This window comes from Anopheles funestus, chromosome 2RL (genome assembly GCF_943734845.2).
Source record: "Anopheles funestus chromosome 2RL, idAnoFuneDA-416_04, whole genome shotgun sequence".
Taxonomy (NCBI): domain Eukaryota; kingdom Metazoa; phylum Arthropoda; class Insecta; order Diptera; family Culicidae; genus Anopheles; species Anopheles funestus.
The window spans coordinates 39,775,884-39,796,122 of NC_064598.1; the positions used below are offsets into that span (position 1 = coordinate 39,775,884).

The window sequence follows — 20,239 nt, forward strand, 5'->3', positions numbered from 1 at the left end:
TAGTTCCTTGCGGATACTCTTGACATAACTTTTTTTTTTATTTTTGTTATAAAATGATTAATCAAAATAAATTCATGATTTATAATATGCAATGCAACCATTTTTTTGGTATAAAAAAACTAATTTGTCGACTCGTGCAGTACTCTACCTTCTGATGATCAGCATTTTCTGTCTTGTTGCAAAATAATCGTTTGAGGCGGCGCGTGCAACACAGTTGTCGCCGTAAAACAAAACCATAACAAAATGAATTTGGAATTTCCTTGTACCGGAAGTTTGTCAGACCTTCCGGTGCGTGAGGGTTGGGTTTAAAGTATGGCGAAACCTATCGTCAAATTATGCGAATCGCAGGCATTTCCCTGGCGCCACGTGCTGTATGACAACGGGTAAGTGAACGGAACAACTAGCCGTACGTGGCTGTGTTGGGAAACAAATGAAATCAACTCATAGCTCACATGGTGGTGTTTGTGATGGTACAATACACGTGCTGGTCAACTATACCTTGGCCGCACTAATAGTGTTAATTTTCAGCTGATATCACAATATAAACGCATGGAAACTGTGTTTGTTATGAAAAACTTTAAACGATCGATCATCTTTCATCAAGCTCACGCATCACGCTTCCATCCGAAAGTAATCCGATCGCGTTAGAATGGAAAGGTGTTTAATTACTTCCAGCTTTGTGCAGGTGGTAATGATAATTGGATAATAATGAGATTGATAGAAAATGCGGTAGAGAACGTTGAATTTAATTTCCGGAAATGACAATCAAATGGAATTAATATCGGAAGTGACTTAGATTAAAATTTACACTAAAAGTTTATTGATTGACTTTATTGATGATATAATTGCACGATAATGGGATAATTATCACATTCAAAGTGATATTACATGAGATTACATGAGATGTAGAACGATACACGTGCTAACCAACAACAAGCCATAACGATACGCTGTGTTAATAATTCCCACCAACAGATGGCAGTAAATGCATTATCATTTCACGTGCGTTGGTTCGTATCTGGGGACTGCTGTCAAAAAATTAAATTCAAAGCAATCTTATCGTTGATGTACGTCAACAAAAACATACTCAAAAATAACAGGGAAATCTATTTATAGAAATAGTTTATGGAAAATATCACCAAGTTCTTTACGGCAAGCAATTTTTTCCACAATCCACAACGATTTTCTGCTGCTCGCAACTGTCAAAATGACATGTCAAAGCTTCACAACAAAAACCGCCAAGTACTGACCTCCTTTCTAAACTCTTGTTTTTGTTACACAATTCTGACAATTATATTCACATTTTATTTATAGTGAAAGAGCGCTTAAAACAGAGAAGTAAGTGATTTTAGATTATACTGCAACCATCCTATTGCCTCCTCATAACTCTATGCACCTTCCAGACAAAATGTCGAAAGCAGCAGGACGCCTAAAAACGATGAAGAAAACTTTCGACAAAATCAATCACAGCAGCAAACTGCGAACAAACATCCCGGCCGGTATGGCAGTCGCCGGACCGCCTCTTGGTCCTATGCTCGGTCAGCGAGGCATTAATATAGCGGCATTTTGCAAAGACTTCAACGAACGAACAAAAGACATTAAGGAAGGGATTCCACTGCCGTGCCGTGTGGCGGTCACATCCGACCGGGCTTATGAGCTGACGATACATTCACCACCTGCTACGTTCCTGTTGAAGCAAGCTGCCGGAATTCAGCGCGGTGCCATGAACCCGGGCAAAGAGATCGCGGGAAAAATTACGCGCAAGCATTTGTATGAAATAGCAAAGATCAAACTGCAAGATCCGCCAAACGCCCTTCTTACGGCGGAGCATATGTGCAAGGCTCTGGTCGGGATTGCTCGCACGTGTGGAATCGAAATCGTTAACGAGCTAGATCCCGTGGAGTACAAAGAGTTTCTCGAACATCGACGACAAGTTGTTGAAGATCAGCGTAAAGAACTTCAGGAAAAGAGAGAAGCGCGAATGTTACGTGTTGGATAGATGGACACTTTATCTTTATTAAGCGGTAGAATAAACGACACTACGTAGAGAAATCCAGCTTTTTCCTATCCTTGGAAGAAATTTTCTTTCTCCTTTTGTCGATATGTTTAGCAAGGCTTCCGGCGTCTTTAAGCTTATCGTACTGCTCAACCAATGCGCGTGCCTGCTTGGTGCTCTTTCGTTCGTAAAACGGCCGTTTTCCTTCCTGTACGGCAAGGCGAACCTGTTGCTTCTGTTGCAACTTATCCTTATCGAGCGTTTTTTGTTTCGCGTACTCCCGTATCTGGTTCTCGGTACGCTGAATCAAAAACTTCAATTTATCCGCATCTTCCGGATCGGTCGCTGCCTCGAGCTTATTTTTCAATTTGTTTAGCTCTTTGGTGCGCAGATCGTTTATAAAACCGAAATTGTTACGGAACTGGCGACCACTGAAGTAACCTTGACGGGGATCAAAACGTGGATCCCTCGGCTGCGAAATGGAAGTATTTTTAGCTGGCTTTCCCATTCCTAAGGCTGGAACTTTCCTTTTGGACGTCACCTCCTCCGGACCACTGTCGTCGTCTGATTCGTTGTCTGATGTTTGCTTAGGCTTTTTTGCCGGCTTTGGCTTCACCGAGGCACTTTGTTTTCTCTCCGCAGATTTGCCAAATATAGCTTCGTTATATACACGCGAACCAAGCTTCTTTTGCAACTGTAACAATTCTTCAAACGGCATTTCTTTGTATTCATCATCTGCAAGTTTGGGCTGCGGAAAGAAAAATATTCGTGAAAAGCATTAGCCAATTTTAGAAGCCTAGCCATGTGCTAGTTTAAAATTACCACATCCTCGTCGCTACTATTTGCTTCGTCAGAAGACGACTCTGTGTCTTCATTTTCAACGGAATATTCACTATCGGAATTGTTTTCAGACGAATCCATTGCTCTGGTTAGAAGTGCTCGTTGCTTCGCAAACAATTTTCATTTATTTTTCCCCAATTATAAAAACATGCCGTTCATTTGACAGTAGTGCACAACCATAACATTTAGCACAGTTTACACGGCTGCAAAATTGATCCAGTTTGACACATGTTTAAAAACGAGCGCAATTTGTACACATCATTTCCAAAATAATCCAAATGTAGCGTAACTGCTCCAGTTTTCCTTTTCCAGCCTGGCCGTATTGCTACAACAGTACGATTAAAGGGCCGATTACATTATGTACTTTTGCTTGTTTTTTACCATGGTAGAATGTGTCAAAATAACTTCAAACTGCACTATTTGACAGAAAACACCATGGCTCATGTGTAATCGCAATCTTGGAACAAAGTTGGTTTTTTCTATGCTACCACACGGTGACAGAATCTACACAGGACAAACCGAATGTTTTTTACCATGCCTTGGTAGAATCTGTCAAATCGATTTGACACATTCTACCATGGTAAAAACCAAGCAAAAGTACATAATGTAATCGGCCCTTAACAATGATAAAATGAGGATTACATTTTCCGTCTCCTTTTCAAAACATTCGCTTAACTTATCGTTCAAAATCGTTGTTGCCGAAAAACGCGAGCTTTGTTGTCGTTTTCGATACCGTTTTCTATAGCTTTCAAAAGAAAAATTCAATCCGTAGTAACAGGAGAACATCCAATGCACGAGCTGACATTTGTCTGTTGTCAGTTTCAAAACATCTACTAGTAACATCTACACGATACTAAAACGAACTACATGTCAAGTGTCAAGCTTGAGTGCCATCTATTGGCCATAATTTGAAACTTTTCTCTGTACTGCTTTTAGCGTCATCTATAGTCAGATATTGATTCGTATAGCCCAGTTGGTTTCACCCCTAGAAGGGTATGCAATTCGCGGTCCAGAAAATTTTCACTTAATCAGCCGCAAGGTATGCAAACGCATGCGCACCAGGATAATTGTTACCTCGTTCGTAGTATGTTCTCTTCGTATTAAAATCTAGAAAATCGTTCGTTTTCGTAATGATTGTTTGCGAGGTGGAATAAAATGAAGTTGGGGAGCGAAATGTACCGTTGTTTAATAATAAAGTTTCTAAAATAATTTCAAACTAGACCAAACAAAGAAAAGCAACGCTGCCGAATGTAAACATTTAATAATTCCTATTTGTAATTATTATTTATTACCTATTTATTATTTCACTAATTATTTCAAATTTAACGTAATTTGTGCGCGACATTTGATTCGTGTAGCACAGTCTCGCTGCTACTTTATATGCTGCAGCAGTTGTAGAAATGACGCTTAAGGTAACATGACAGTTGGTATGAAAACTCAGTGCACCAACAGCAACAACAAACGGCATTCTTTGTTTCGGTCACGGGCGTGAATTGTATCATCGTTCTCCCTTGTGTGTCTATCGTGTAGAAGGCACACGCGGAACCATCTGCAAGGGATGACTTCTTGTAGTGATTTCTTTTTCAAAGGCAACTAGTAGTAGCTTGTCGTAGTTCGAAAGATTAGTCCCTTCAGGTGTGTAGCCTTTACCGTCGTAATTTCGTTTCAAGCTCCAGATAGATGGTTGTGCTGTAGCAACCCGTGCGTAATCGTGCGTATGTCATGTGCGTCAGTGCGTGTGTGTAGTGTTGTTTTGTGGTGATAGCATTAGGAATATTCCTACGCCAACTGTTTTCCTCGTCCCGGGATACGGTTGCTTTCTGTAAAAATCTAGTAATGTTATCGTTATGGTGAGCAGTGCTTACGTACAAGTTAGCATAGCAGTTTACAGTGTTTTGTGCAGTGGTACGGAATTGAAGCGAATTTGCCCGCGCTTACATGGGTGCCGTGCAGATAAATTTGTGGCCTGATTTCTTCAACGTTATCTGCATTCGCTATAGAGCTAGTGTCGTACGTTACCCTTCTAGTCCGTCTATCAAGTAGATTGATCCTCAACGCGCCACGGAGGAATAAGCAAAACGAGTCCGTGGCACCTACTCGTTCGTGTAACCGATGGTTCGAAATAAATACACGCTAACCACTGCTGGCAAGTCGCCCAGCAAGAAATCTCGCACCGGTAGCATCAGCAAGCAACACGACGCCAGCGACGACGGCGAGACCGGCAATCTGGACAGCGGAACGGCTAGCGGTGTTCCTGTAGGAGGCGGAACCGATTCGAGCGCCAAACGATGTGACGGCAGTTCGGTGCATAAGCAAAACCTTTACATCATTTCGTTTCCCGTTATCTTTGTGTTCAACGTTCTGCGTTCGCTTTTGTATCAGTTGTTTATCGTTTTTCGTTACGTTTACAACTTTACCACCAAAGTTGTGTACAAACCGGTGAAGAAGGAGTGCGGTCTGGAAATCGTGATAAATACCGATCACGGGCACCATCATCACCACCATCATCGTCATAGTAGCCACAGCATCCACAGCACAGCTTCGCAACAACAGCAGATTCAGCAGCTTCAGCAGCAGCACCAGCAGCAGCAACAACATCAGTATAGCCTACTGCAGCAAGAACAACAGCACGGCGGGGTAGATTCTCACCAGCAAGCAGCAGCACATCCATTGCAGTCGTCGCAGAGTGGCATTTTGGTCCACAGTGAAGGTCGCGAAATGTCAATCCAGCGATCGGCAAGCGGAAGTCAAGTTGGTCCCGGAGATCCATTGCTGGCTAAGCAGAAGCATCATCATCGGCGTGCTTTTGAATACATCTCAAAGGCGCTTAAAATTGATGAAGACAACGAAGGTTAGTGTCCAGATAGTAGCACATTCGTCACTAAAATATTTGTTTTTTTAAGCTTTAAACATTAAACATTATCAAAAAGCGTCAAGCAATGCTGAAAATAAGCAACGAATGAGACATTACTGTCCTTCAAACTTCGGTCCACAAATGGCATTGACCAGCCTTTGCCCTTATATGGATTTGCTTCGCAAATATTGAACGTTTCGTCGCAGTTTGAGGTTGTCAATGTGATACTATTTATTTTTACTATTTCGCTGCAAAATGTCATTCTAGTCGTCAAGTGAAATGGACCAATTTTTTACATATATTTCTAGCATTTAAGTCTGTTAGTTATGGCCAGTTCTATAGTTCCATTCCCTGTGGTGAAAGCAGCACCGTCTTTGCACGACGAACATTACCGTAAACTTGGCAGGAAAAACCCCCGATTGGTCATCAAACCTAAAGGAATGACGGAAAATATTCTTCTTTGAGCCTTGAAGGGTGTGATTAATCTTCTGTTGCCTGCACTCCCGTTACCGTTACCGGACTAGGTTGCTTTAAAGGATTTTTTGCAAGAGCCGTGGAAACTTTTCTTCGTTAGAAGAAAGTTGAAATGGTGCCTTTTATCGTCTGACACAACCGAACAAAGTAAAGCTCCCGTGTCGGGATTACAGGAAGCAAACGGAAGAAGGAGAAAGTTTCAAATCAACTCACAAGGCACGTAGACACCGGGGAAAATGTGTCTTCTAGTTCTCCCTATTCGCTTCCATTCTTTTGTTCACTTTGGAGCTAGTTTTCATTGCACTTTTCGGTGCAGATTAAATAGCAAAGCGCAACACAAACAGCATTGCATGCAACTGTGGCTGGCGCCCTATATGATGTGGCTTCGGTGCACAAAACGGTGCACAACTTTCTGCTTCCATTATTGTCAGCTCGAAATGAGCTGGTAAGTAATTGAATGTCTTATTTTTGCATAGCGTCTGGCACATAATTTTTAGTGTCCGTTGGGATGGATTATAAAAGTAAGGTGGTGAAAAAGGTGACGGTATAAACGATCAAATTGCTGGCGCATAACACTCCAACACGTTCTCAAGGTAATGCCTCGTGCGAATGGTAAATGTTTTACGTTAATTTCCATTTGACTGTTTGGCGGAGGTCGTTCACATTAGACCTTATATGGTGACATTTGCATATTGCTTGTCTTTTAACCCTGAGACAGACGATGACTCACTCCTTGCTGCTAGTAACCAAATCTCCTTTACCTTGATTTTAGCGAACTCTTGTTAAGGACCACAATTCATCATCTCTTACCATATGATTTGCTAGCAATAGAAGTGCTAGTTCTATAGAAGGAGAATCTGGCCTCGAAAAGCACGATTAAGGTATCCTTGAATGATTTTTTTCGCTTCTCAAACCATTTAATCATTACGCGCAAGTTACACGCAATAATCGGTTTTCATAACACACGAAACTTAAGACCTGCTATGATCAGAGATGCATGTCAAAGTCACTGAAAACCCAACACATAGTTCTATGTGGACACAGGACGATCTATCCGGGAGAACCGTGGTAACGTGGTTGCAGCCTTGCCCTATCCCAACATTAACGGGTACGGGTTCGACATGAATGGCCCTGTTTTACGGTGGTAAAGGGTTCAATTTAAATGGCACCGAAAGGGAAGGAAAAACAAGTAGGACATAAAAAATCAATACCTCCAGACGAGTACCAATGAAAAATTAATCTTGTTACTTGAGGTGATGGCGTGACACGATGAGTTTTTGTTTTTGTTTAATGGTATATTGAAGAATTTGTTCATATTTTCTTATTTTCTGTAATTGTATATAAAAAAAGAAAACTATCGCATGTACATATTATAGCAAAATGAGAATATTATGTTTTATCAAATCTATTATAATTCATAAACTTGTAAAGGTGTATTAGACTGAACATCGAGGCATCGATAGGACTTTTCCCAATGATACTAACACCACCAGCACATTGTACATTGTTGGAGATCATCGATAAAAATAAACTTTACCAGAACAGTAAATTAAAATAGATTCTAAACAATAAAGGGTTTTTCTCACATGAATAGACGAGCTTCGGAAAGAGTTCATTGTACCTTCTGTATGCTTCACTGTACATCAATACACCGATCAACACGCCGTACCAAGTTGTACTACCTCCGGAAGTAGCATTGGATAAAGAATAACATTGACATGAGCTTGCATTAAACGTTGCCTCCCCCTGACTTCAGGTGTTTTTCAATCGCAATCAGTTAAACTGCCGCTTGAATGCACCGGAATGCAACGTTCGATCAACGGCAAATAGAACAGAAACAATGCGAACGAAGTTATTCTCGCGATTCACGTCCTATTGCTGGCCAATCTGTGCGTTGCTCAAATTTTAAATCGATTCTCTACTTTATACCGGTTGTAGCGGTTCACTTTACAGCTCATCACTTTAGATGATTATATCCGGTATTCGTTTAGTAAAAGTATCCTTATCGTTTTAGGGTTCCATTTATGCCTCACCGTGGTGGTGTTGGTGATGGTTTCCGGATTTGATTGTTTTTTTTGCCAAAAGGTTCATAACCGTACCACTGCAAGTAGCCGGAAAAGAATGAGACACACAAAACGGTTTTACGCACCACACGTTACTAACCTCAATAACGCTCGTTACCATCGTGGGGCTCCAGGCGGTCCAAGGCATTTGTCGGTATTATAATCGATACCATTTCAAACCCCCTTAGTGCCACAGTCCACCATGAAGCACCGACAACATTGCGACCAAACGTGGCACAACTTCACGAATAAAAGTGACTGAAACTGTAAGAAGAGCGAAATTTCTCATACAAAATCGTAACCGGCGCTTGAATGACTGGTCAGCGGAAAAAGATCAATCCGTAGCAGAAAAAAGGGTGACATGTCGTAATGGAAAGATTAACGAAGAATTTGATTATTTTATCCGCACTGCTGTGTTGCGGTTTATGTTAGCGATATGTAAATATTTGTTAACATTGTTGTGATATCGATAATTTTGCTATAAAAGAATCTAATACCTCATTATCGTGTTGCAAAGAATCTTCGCATTTACTAGATCTAATGGGGAACTTTAGCTGTTTGGAATTGTGCTTTTTGTTATTTAAATTACCAACATTTAGGTTGCCATACCAAGCAAAACAAACACTCATAAATCATATTGATTCAACTCCACTGAAACCGGTGGGCATTAACTCTCTCCCCTCTATAATGGGGGTTTTTACAAGCTAATCGATCGTCAAAGCTACGTCTTGTAAGTTTTATCAATTTCTGTACAAACAAAATGTATGCGGGTGGTTAAGCATTTCCTTTCTAGTGCTATGCACACACGTATACATACATATGTTTTCCATGTTTCCTATGGTAGCACCTGAACTAAAGAACTAAGAATAATCTAACCCTCTGAAGAAAAATCGTCCATGACCGTGATGTTCATTGTCCCGTGTGAGTGTGTGCCTTCGACGTGCATTGAATGGAAAATATGTAACCCTCCCGTTCAGGAAAATATCTTTTCCACCATCAGCCATGCTATGGTTAAATGGTTTTGTGCAAGTTGTGCACGCGACGAGATGTTTTTTTGCTTTATGTCTAGTGTTGCTCATACTCTTAGTAAAGCATGGTACAGCCCATAGGGATGACCTCTTCCTGAAAGTCTCACTTTACACTTGTGAAGTAGACTAGTGTATCCTTGAAGTAGTAGCGAGGTTAAGAGCATATGGTGACATCCCCAACGTCGGGCAACGGAACGTCGCGACTGGTTTAATGAGGTCCGGATCAAAATGGAGCTTTCAATCGCCATGTTACGTTCGTGTTCAGTTCCTTTTTTTACACTCACATTGGTTTACAATAATAATACATGCTTTGCCACGCAACATTGGACTTGCATGATCCCTTCATGGGTGTGATTCCGGAGAACTATAATTTTAAATCCATAACAAAGACATACATTTGACCTGTTTTAATGCTCCATCCCGATATGTAGAACAAGGTTAGGGACTTAATAGTAGCTCAAGTGCAACATATGCGTGAAAGAAAATAAATAAAAATTATCTTCAAAGAGATGCTATTAGTTAAATATACTATCTTCACCGGAGCGGCCGGATGGTGTATGTGATAAATGGCAAAGGTTCCAAACGGCAGCACCGGAGATCAAATCCCATTCGGACTATCGCCCGTAGCAAGGACTGACTATCCAACTTCGTGGTAAAAATAAATCCAGTAAGCCAGAAATAGCCGGAAACCCCCCTTTAGAGGACGTTAAGCCAAAAAAGAAGAAGAATATCTTCACTGTTTGAACTAATCTATCAACCCTTCAAACCTCTCCAGCAATAGACGCTTTTCTGCAATCTCTGAGTTTGTCTTGTAAGTTGTTTAATGTAAAAACAACATTTTTGCAACAAGCGATGATATTAACCAAAAAAAAAGGTCTCATCAATTCTAGGCAAAAGCATGAATCTCGTTTCATCATGTTCGATCAAGAATGAAACTCATGGCTCATTTGCGTTGGCGTAGGCGAGACAATATGAATTTATCCCCAGACATCAACTATCCATTTTGAGGAGTTCGTTTCTCGATTATTTCTTCCATCCAGCTCTGCCGCCGCATTGAGTCATGCTCTTATGTTTACCTTAAATTTTTTGTTGTTTTTTTTAACGGTCATTTCATCACTAAACTAACCACAACCGTACGAACGTGATCACACCTGATTTCATTTATGTTTCTTTCCCACATTCGTTGTCATTAACTTGAATGTTTCCAAAAAAAATCGTCCAAAGTTCTTTCGCCTTCTGGCTACATAATTCTATAAGCGTTGGTGGTGAACATGATTTCGATTCTGCGCATAATTCACCCACCCTTGTCCGTATCTGCCCTTTTCGTCCTGCGTATACTATTCCAGCTGATTGTGAGGCAAAAAATCGAGACAAACGAAACCCCAGAAAGTAATGTCCAACGTGGTTGACAACTCCCCCATCCACATGACCCAAGAGGAAGGTTCGGGAAGTGGTGTAATTGTTTGATTATCATTATTACGCAAGCAAACACGACATGATGCTGTTAAAATTTTGCAAACGCTCCGTTCTGCGCGCCTAACTGGTATCTTTCATTGTTGGACATCGCCGGCTGGCTCTTTTTGTTTGATCGTTTAATATCCGGAACAAATGAATTTTAAATTAATTCTCCATGACGAAGAGTTAAATTGGATGTAAATGGTGAGCGGCATTCGGCAAACATACAACGTGCCCACGCTTAGGTATTTCAAACACAAATTCTTCACACATTTTGTGTTGTATAGCTTCTCGATACTGCTGTACATTCTATGCCGGGCCAAACACTCTCTCGTACTGGCGATACTGATCAATCAATAAATTTTCGATCCAACAGTAGGTAGTTTGCCGGAATGACCGGCTCTTTTGCGACCAACATGGATGGGTACGTTATGCACAAGGAAAATGCCGCAATGGGTCAAAAAAATGTTTCCCCTTTCCATCCGTGGTCACGCCAACCATATCCGCCTTTGCCACTGTTTGCGACGAATACCGGTAGGACTTACAATGCGGCATTAAAAGAATCTTTTTTTTTCGGGATTTCCAATTCGCTTGTTGGGGGAGTGTAATGTTGTTGGTTGTGATTGAATTGTAAAATGGTTGGTGAGTGTTTTTTTTCAGTTCTGGTCTCTCGGATATGCTGCTTTGGACTCCTCCAAAAGTTTTCACCAAGTACTCTTGGAAAGTATTCTTGATGGGAATTCACAATTCCTAAGGATGCATAGTGCATAATGATATAAGGTTCTTTAAGGTTTTAAGGTCTTATTCATATTCCTATCATCAAAAGATGGCGGTATCAGAACTTTGGAAAATTATTGTATGTCCACGCATAAAAGACAATGTAAATCTACATTAAAGTGCATAACCTTTATTTGTCGTATTAGATTTTTTCCCTAAAAGTGATGAAAATCGTTGATTACCGAAGTATTGGAAAAACTGACACGGTCGATGATAAACCAGTTTAAAGCACACCCTATCCTAAGGCTTTCTAGCAGCATTCGTTGGTGCCTTGTATTCGCTAGGGTATATTCCGTTTAGTTCCGCTTCCAACAAAACTGCACCAAGTGGCAACGCTACATCCGCAAGCCGACGACGATGCCATCGTTCACAACGACGTGTCGACAAATTGTCAGCAGCTTTTCACCATTATGTGCCACTATCCTTGGGCCGGCAGCATCATCCTTTCGCTCATGTATGCGCATGATGGATGGCCGTGGGTACAGGTATGATGCTAAAACGGTGTCGTCACCACTCCAAAGCTCGCTCCGGTTGACACAGCAATACACTTGACACATTTCTGTTGTGATGAGCGCTTACAAGACTTAGGCATCCTGTTATGTGGATCCCTGTTTGTGTCGTACCTTACTTTTACTACCAACGCTGGTAGTAATGTTGATTAAATTAGACTGTTACTAACTCACTTGGTGTGTTTGTAATATGTACAGTAATTACGTTTGGCGTTGGGAATTATATTGTGCCTTCATACTCAATAAATCATTATCAGTGTGAAGCACTTTGGAATCCTTTCTTATTTTTTTTCTTATTTTTGAGTGTTGTATTACTCTAGTGTTTTGCACTTTTAATTCTTAATAACATTTGATATAAAGAAACTATTGGGCCCCAGGTTTTCTCATGTCTACCTTACTCAAAATGGCACCAAATAATTTTCGACAGTACAGAGTATAACATCACAATGGTAAGAAGAGATACTCTCAAAACACTATCAAAAAACATATCAAACAAGATAAGAAATATGATAAGTGATCGAAGTTTGATGGGGAAAAGACAATCCAATCATTTCATGTTATACAGAAATATAACAGTTTTTTTTTATTTTGGATGTATCGGTTTGCTGAATTGTGGAATAAAATTCTTGTTCTATTTGTTTTTTAATGATACTTTTTACCAATACTGATATTTAAATCTATATTATTTCAATAAAAAGATCTTCATCAGTAAAAATAGTTACATAATAATTAATAATATTAACATAATAATATTATGTTAATAATATCTTTAATTACTTAAAAACCTTCAAAGGGAAGAGAGATATCTATATTTCTTATTAACTGTTGTATAACTTCTAACAGTTTCACATCTTTGTTTCTCGATTACAATACTGTATAAACCGAAGAATATAAACATATTTTTGCACTAAAAACGCGAAACATAAGATCCATTTATTAAAAGCTTAACCTCAAACATTGTTGCCAGAGTGAGCTGAACTGCCACGAACCTTGTTTGCATTCGATTTTGGCATGCTCTCTCCTCATAATGCAAATTTAATACTGTATCGATGTTCAAAATGTAGATGCAATCGGTGTATGTGGTTGTTATACATACAAAAGGCCATTTGGGTGGTGATACCTAAAGGATTACCACATGTTCCGGTGGTTCGTTGTGGCTTTCTTGTCATTGTTTCTATTTCCCTTTCTAGAAGATGTCGGAAGAACGGAAAGGTTCCGTTCTATAAACGATAAATAATTGCAAATAGAGAAAGGTGTGAACGGTTTACCACATTGTGGAATATTTGGTGCAAATATAAAACAATTATCTATACCGAGCAACAGTTGAAGCTGGAAAGCTTTGTTGAAGGCTGTAACGTTAGGTGGCGTAAAATTATTGTACATTTTCCATGTTTTTTTTTTATAAAAATTTTATACACTTACTAGTTTTAAACTTAATCTTCAACTGGTTGTACTTGTAGATCAAAAAGAGCTGGCCATCGAACTATACCGGAAAGGCATTCTGGAGCTGGAACGTGGCATCGCCGTAGAATGCTGGGGTGGACGTGGCGAAGTGTGGGAACGGGCACAGCGGCTGCACGATAAAATGCAAACCAACCTCTCAATGGCACGCGACCGGTTGCAATTCCTAGGTATGTATACAACATTCAGCTCAACCACCGATTCATGTTGTTACTCTCTACAATACTCTGTAAACTGTTGCGCATTTTCCTACCGTTGGAGCTGTAAATAGATGTAGATCAATCTTCCAATTATTATTGTAAGCACCATTACTGTAAGCTGGAACTTTTTTTTTTGGTTAAATTGCTAATGCATGTTGAATTTATTTTGCATGAATTTGTTGCTGTCCGTTTGTTGTTTCGTGCTTAAGTTTGGTTTTAAGTTATAGTCAGCTATTTGTCTTATGTTTTATCCTTCCCATCCCTCATCTCCTGCCAGAACTTATGTTGGAAGCCAAACGACTTGAGTTGACCGAAAGCACACAAAATGAGCAAAATCGTAAGCACCATCATTCCCCTGTACGGCGTCAGAACACGTTCACACTTGGTACGGAGGATGACAGATATGACAGTACCGCACTCCATAATCCATCCTACAGATCCACCGCTCATAGTGGATCATCGCCCGCGTCAACGTCGTCCTCGTCGTCCTCGCAAAACGTTACCGAACGCAAGGAGCAAACGTACGAGCGCAAATTTAAACTGCCTATGTTCATACCCTCTAGCCTGAATGTGGCTAGCAACCCGAAAAGCGCCACCGTGCGGGAAGGTCCTTATCGGGACATAAAATCAAAGCCGCACAATGCGGAGAACAAGATCGTATCGTTTAATGAAAATTGTGCCACTTTTCCACCATCCTGCGCTACTACGACGGTACCGTCGAGAGGGACGCCAAGGACGACAGCGGCGACATCGTCGACGGTTGCGCTTTCCCATACAATGACCACTAAACATACCAACATCGAAGGTAAGCTCAACAACAACAACAACGTCAATTAAAGAGACAGTACATGTGAACCAAACACACACACCAACAATCGTTGGTGTGCTTTGTTGTGTTCCATTTAAACACAAGGCGAGAGAACATTTTTACATGCGTTTCGAGGATAATGAGGCTAAACATCCTAACATAAGATCCACTAGAGCATATTTACTTCGCAACTTTAACGATGATAACAACGGTAGCAGCGCGCAATGTCGATAAACAAACACACTTAGCGATGTTTGGAGGCATCATTATCATAAAGTGGCGTTTAGCACTCAAAACCCCAAAGTAAAACCCAAAACAAGTCGTTTTCACGTTTTGCGACAACAAGCGAAAATCGAGTATCTTTATCATTTTCTTCCAACAAAACGCTACTTAAACGATGCTGGGATAACAACAAATACTAACCAGGACAACCTTTAAAAAATGTATTGAAATTCCCCTCTCTACCTACTCATTACCTTGAGTTTTATTATTATAATTAAAATTCTGCGTACTTAACTGCGTAAGTGTTCATAACGTGATCTGTATGTTCAACACAAGAAGGCATTTTTGTCTAAAATTTTAATTTAACTACCTGTTTCCTTTTTTATATATAACTTGCATGACATATTTATGTAGAATGTTTGCATTGTATGATAATATTAAACTTAATAGTAGACACGCACACAATCCTTCTTTTTTAGCAATATCACCCTAAATACATGAACCTTAACCTTACTGCGCACTGATTAGAGATGAGAATAACAACTCTTTTTAGTGAGTCAACTCAGAGCGAATGAGTCGTTATTAGGAGTCAGCTCGTTTAACGACTTATTCCGGATTTATAAAAAAACCCGGCATAATAAACGTATAAGTTAATCATGTTGATTAACTGTTAATTAGTGAGTCATTTTACTCACTCATAAGTGTAAGCATGTAGCCGTGGTGAGTCGAGTAGCAAAAAGAGTAAATACGTGAGTTGAAACGAAAATGTTTTTGTAAACTTGCATAATTTGCAAAATAAATGCAATTTTTTATTATTTTTTATTCTTTTTTTTTTATTTCAGCAGTACTTGAGTTTAATTTGAGGTTATTTCAACCAATTTGCATTAAAATAAATCAATTTATAAATATTTTCTTAATTACTCAAAAAAAGCTAAAGCTATAGCCTTAGGAAATTTTCACATTTTTAGAATTTTTTTATATTTTTTTATTATTTTTTATTCTTTTTTTTATTTAAAGCATTGTTTGAATGAAAAGAAACTTATTTCAATCAATTCGCATTAACATAAATCAATTTATAAAATTTTTCAAAATTACTCATAAAAAGCTAAAGCTATAGCCCTAGGAAATTTTCAAGTTTTTAGAATTTTTTTTATATTTTTTTATTATTATTATTATTATTATTATTATTATTATTATTATTAATTCTTTTTTTATGTAAAGCATTATTTGAATGAAAAGAAACTTATTTCAATCAATTCGCATTAACATAAATCAATTTATAAAATTTTTCAAAATTACTCAAAAAAAGCTAAAGCTATAGCCTTAGGAAATTTTCAAATTTTTAGATTTTTTTTATTTTTTGTTCTTTTTTTAATTTAAAGCATTATTTTAGTGTAAAGAAACTTATTTCTACAAGTTCGCGTTAAAATAAATCAATTTATAAAATTTTGCAAAATTTCCCAAAAAAAGCCAAGGCTATAGCCTTAGGAAATTTTTAAATTTTTAGAATTTTTGGGGGACGTATTTTTGAGGCCTTAACTGAGAATCCTCTGGGCCCCTAAAACTCTGGTTCCGATGACGGTGGGGGGTTGTTTGAGGGCCCCACAACCGACGCAAAAAAATAAGTAAAGTATTTCATTATTGTAAGACATGCATATTGAATGCATAGTGGCCGCTTAGTTTGCGTAGTGGATGATCCGCCCCTGAGAAGGATAATAAATATCCTAAAAGTATCCTGTTTCATGTCCTTCAGACTAGGCCGCTTGTTCGCTTATGCAGGTTTGATAGTTAAGTATTTACTCACGTATTTACTCTTTTTGCAACTCGACTCACCACGGCTACATGCTTACACTCATGAGTGAGTAAGTGAAAAAAGAGTCGTTCAAACTCCTCGTGGTGAGTGAACGAAATTTGTTCAATACAACGTTTCAATTCACTATTTCACTCTTACTCACTGTGCACATCTCTAGTACTGATTGACTAAACCGCACAGAGTGTACCTACGGAAACCTTGATTTCCATTTTGTAATTACACGCCTTATGAACCTCCTGCTCCTTGGTTGGTCCCACATTTCCGGCTTAGTAGCTTTTAACGTAAATTCACATGTCAGCAACTTATCACGTCGTTTTATGTTTGTTTCTTTGCTTCCATCGCCATGCTGTCGCTTTAAATTTTCGTCGCCCCGGCTTTATGAACGACAGCATCCGGGCGGAAATTAACCGTCGGCTACAAGCGTCCCGGCAATCTGGGGGTGATGAATAAATCACAAACTCTGCCACGTAGCATGGGCGGGTCCCGTACCACCCCGACCGGTGGGGCTGTCGGTGGTATTGCCTGTGGACTGGGGAATGGAGCGACGTACGGTACCAGCACCGCGGGCGGTAGTGCAGGCATGCCAAAAATTGTGCCAAAACCGGCAGCTACGCCCCCTGCCATTAGGCGCCAGTTTTCGGTAAGTGCACGGACTAGACAGCTTGAAACGTTCCTGTTTTGAATACCGTTTTCTCTGTGTGGTGTTACAGATACCTGGAAGTTCGCCAGTACGGAAGGCAAGCAACGGCTATGGCAGCAAGAATACGCCACCACCCCGCTCAAAGACTCCACTCGCCGGTCAGCCACAGCAACCTCAGCAGCAACCGCAAATTTCCGTCAAGGGCGTTGAACCGAAGCTAGTACAAATCATCATGGACGAAATAGTGGAGGGCGGCGCTAAGGTGCAATGGCAGGATATAGCCGGCCAGGAGGTGGCGAAACAGGCCCTGCAGGAGATGGTTATTCTGCCCTCGGTGCGACCCGAACTCTTCACCGGACTGCGTACGCCCGCCAAAGGGCTGTTACTGTTCGGACCGCCGGGCAATGGGAAAACGCTACTTGCCCGAGCCGTCGCCACCGAGTGCTCCGCCACATTTTTCAGCATCTCAGCCGCGACACTAACGAGCAAGTACGTTGGCGATGGTGAAAAGCTCGTTCGGGCACTGTTTGCCGTGGCGCGTGAACTACAGCCATCGATTATCTTTATCGACGAGGTCGATTCGGTACTGTCGGAGCGTAGCAGCAACGAACATGAGGCTACACGTCGGTTAAAGACCGAATTTTTGGTACAGTTCGATGGTCTGCCAGCCAACTCCGAGGCGGACAAAATAGTCGTAATGGCCGCGACCAATCGTCCACAGGAGCTGGATGAAGCGGCGCTTCGCCGATTTCCGAAGCGCGTGTACGTTACCCTGCCCGATCGTGACACCCGCGAGCTGTTGCTGAGACGATTGCTGCAGAAGCAAGGCAGCCCGCTGAGTGATGCCGATTTAGCACATTTGGCCCAGCTTACCGATGGTTACTCGGGATCAGATTTAACGGCGCTGGCACGGGATGCGGCACTGGAACCAATTCGAGGTAATAGCATCGAAACATCGGGAAGAACAAACCTGAAAGATTAAATTCTATTTTTTGCCCCTTCCTTTCTAGAACTGAACGTAGAGGAGGTTAAAAATATGGATCCTACCAAGCTACGCAGCATCCGGGAGAGTGATTTTCACAACTCACTCAAACGCATTCGACGTTCGGTCGCATCGCATAGTTTAGCTGCGTATGAGAAATGGTTACAGGACTTTGGTGACGTTACGTTGTAAAATGCAGCACAAAAAACAGATCACCTCACCCGCTACCATCGCCGCAAAGTCGTGTGCACAAATCGTTGCAGATATGTATCCTGCGCAACTGCATCGCTTAAGGCAATCTGGATAGAGATATTTTCAGATGAGTGGCCAGGCGCAACCAACCGCAACAACGGCTTATAAATTGCTTTCTTCTACCAAACGACAACTACAGTCGTTCTTTTGTTTTGGGACACATAATTGAAGCGAACTTTGTTTCCTCTTATTGTGTGCCACTAGTACGAAGCGTAGTTAAGTTCGAATTGAAAGCCGGATTTGTTGTTATTGTTGTGTTCCGTTTGTTTGGTTGTGAATAGTCGAAATGATAAGCGAAACTGCAAGACTATTAGACATAACGTGTGTGTATTATATAAAAGCTATTTTCGCTTTGTAATAATTTCGTTATGATGGATCATGTTGCTTGACGCATAGTTTAGTTATTCGAATGTACATTTCTGTCTATATATATGGTTAAGGATAAACATTACATCCAACACAAAAAAACATACTGGACAGTTGTTTTGCAGCAAAAATCAGAAATTATTCATTTGTGTGTTTTTGTTTGGATTTGCGTTTAGGATAATATATCAACGAGTAGAGTACGTATCAATGAGAGAATCCGGAGTGCTGAATTTATGTCGTAAGCTCTTACACAATCATAGTACTCGACAGCAGCGCATATGCCGTGTGGAAATTCGGAAAAGCAACAAATGAATTGGTGTAGAAAAAGAACGTTCCCAACAACCTTTACTTATCGCATAACAGTATGATATTGTCCACAGGATTTCCTAGCTAATGTAAATGTGGAGAAGAAACTCTTTTGCTGTGGACACAACGAAATGTAAATCCATAAACAAAGTTTCGTCAGCGTTTTATTTTTGTTTAATCAAGCATGTGACCGCCGTGAACCACGACCTGCCCTTTTAGGGTGAGGTTTTATCAGAATCAGTGTGTATTTTCGTTACCCTTTTATAGTTACGATTTTTTACGTTTTTTTGCTTACATTGTATGAGGTTTAATGATGATATGAAATGTGCATAATTAGAAGACACAACTTAACGAGCTGCTATGAATTGATTGGATTTGCACGTATTTGGAGGAGCATTAAGAAAGGAATTTATTTTTGCGTTTCAATACCTTCCTGCCAAGCAATTTTGAATGATGTGAAAGTGTTTAAATGGTTTTTTTTCTCTATCTCACTTATACAGAATTGCCGTACTTCGTTTTAATGTGAAACAGTTGCCTTGAAATTCAACCGAATCAGCCTAAATGTTCGGTAAAATCAAAAACATAATAAATAACGAAACAAAATCAAATCAATCATCATTCGCTTTTAATATGCCATCACCATGCTCATGACATCCATTGCACCAATAGCGGGATAGCGAGGATCATTAAGTAGCATCCACATTCGACTGCTAGAGCTTCCGAAAGATGCAGCAAACATAGTCATTACGCAGACAGAATCATCATTATAAAGCCCATACATATACGCCAAATCAAATGCCTCAAGCAATCACGTAAAATTGTCGATATTAGCTACAGATGAAGCAAGAAGCTCAAGAATGTCTCAAACCAAAAGAACACAACTTTAGGGAATCGAATCTTAACGTAAAACAATTAACACTCATCTATACACATCTATACAGCCAAGAATTTGTACAAACACCAAGCTAAACATTAAAACCAAAGCGCACGATGGAGAAGCATGGTATGGCAAAAAAATGCTTTCAATTTTGAATCGATCGTTCTTCTCTCCCTTAGCTGGCGTTCAAGTCACTCTAAATTAGGTTGCTATTAGCAAATAGGCAAGACTATTGATGGTTCTTTTTATTTTCGATTTAAAAAATAACAGCTCATTCCATCCAATAGACATTTCCGGACAAGCAGACAAAGAGCGT

General features: G+C 40.1%; 3 protein-coding genes across 4 annotated transcripts; 2 read left to right on the forward strand and 1 right to left on the reverse strand.

Annotated features, from left to right (window-relative positions):
- The first annotated feature begins 1,217 nt into the window (after positions 1-1,217).
- On the forward strand, positions 1,218-2,052 carry LOC125762087 (39S ribosomal protein L11, mitochondrial). Its single transcript, XM_049423842.1, has 2 exons — positions 1,218-1,338; positions 1,404-2,052. Exon 2 carries the CDS (start codon positions 1,409-1,411, stop codon positions 1,997-1,999), a length of 591 nt encoding a protein of 196 aa, XP_049279799.1. The 5' UTR covers positions 1,218-1,338; positions 1,404-1,408; the 3' UTR covers positions 2,000-2,052.
- Positions 1,985-3,019, reverse strand: LOC125762084 (ribosomal RNA processing protein 36 homolog). The gene is made up of 2 exons (XM_049423837.1): positions 2,819-3,019; positions 1,985-2,744 (listed from the first exon to the last, which is right to left on the reverse strand). Exons 1-2 carry the CDS (start codon positions 2,915-2,917, stop codon positions 2,040-2,042), a joined length of 804 nt encoding a protein of 267 aa, XP_049279794.1. The 5' UTR covers positions 2,918-3,019; the 3' UTR covers positions 1,985-2,039.
- Positions 3,020-4,249: 1,230 nt separating this feature from the next.
- On the forward strand, positions 4,250-20,175 carry LOC125762048 (spastin). Of its 2 annotated transcripts, XM_049423764.1 has the most exons (6): positions 4,251-5,687; positions 13,457-13,627; positions 13,935-14,462; positions 16,890-17,140; positions 17,211-18,078; positions 18,151-20,175. In XM_049423764.1, the coding sequence occupies exons 1-6, from the start codon at positions 4,949-4,951 to the stop codon at positions 18,312-18,314; spliced, it is 2,721 nt and encodes a 906-aa protein (XP_049279721.1). In that variant the 5' UTR covers positions 4,251-4,948; the 3' UTR covers positions 18,315-20,175. The 2 variants fall into 2 exon arrangements, with proteins under 2 accessions (XP_049279722.1, XP_049279721.1); XM_049423765.1 differs by lacking the exon at positions 13,935-14,462 and having other exon boundaries at positions 4,250-5,687.
- Positions 20,176-20,239: the final 64 nt, after the last annotated feature.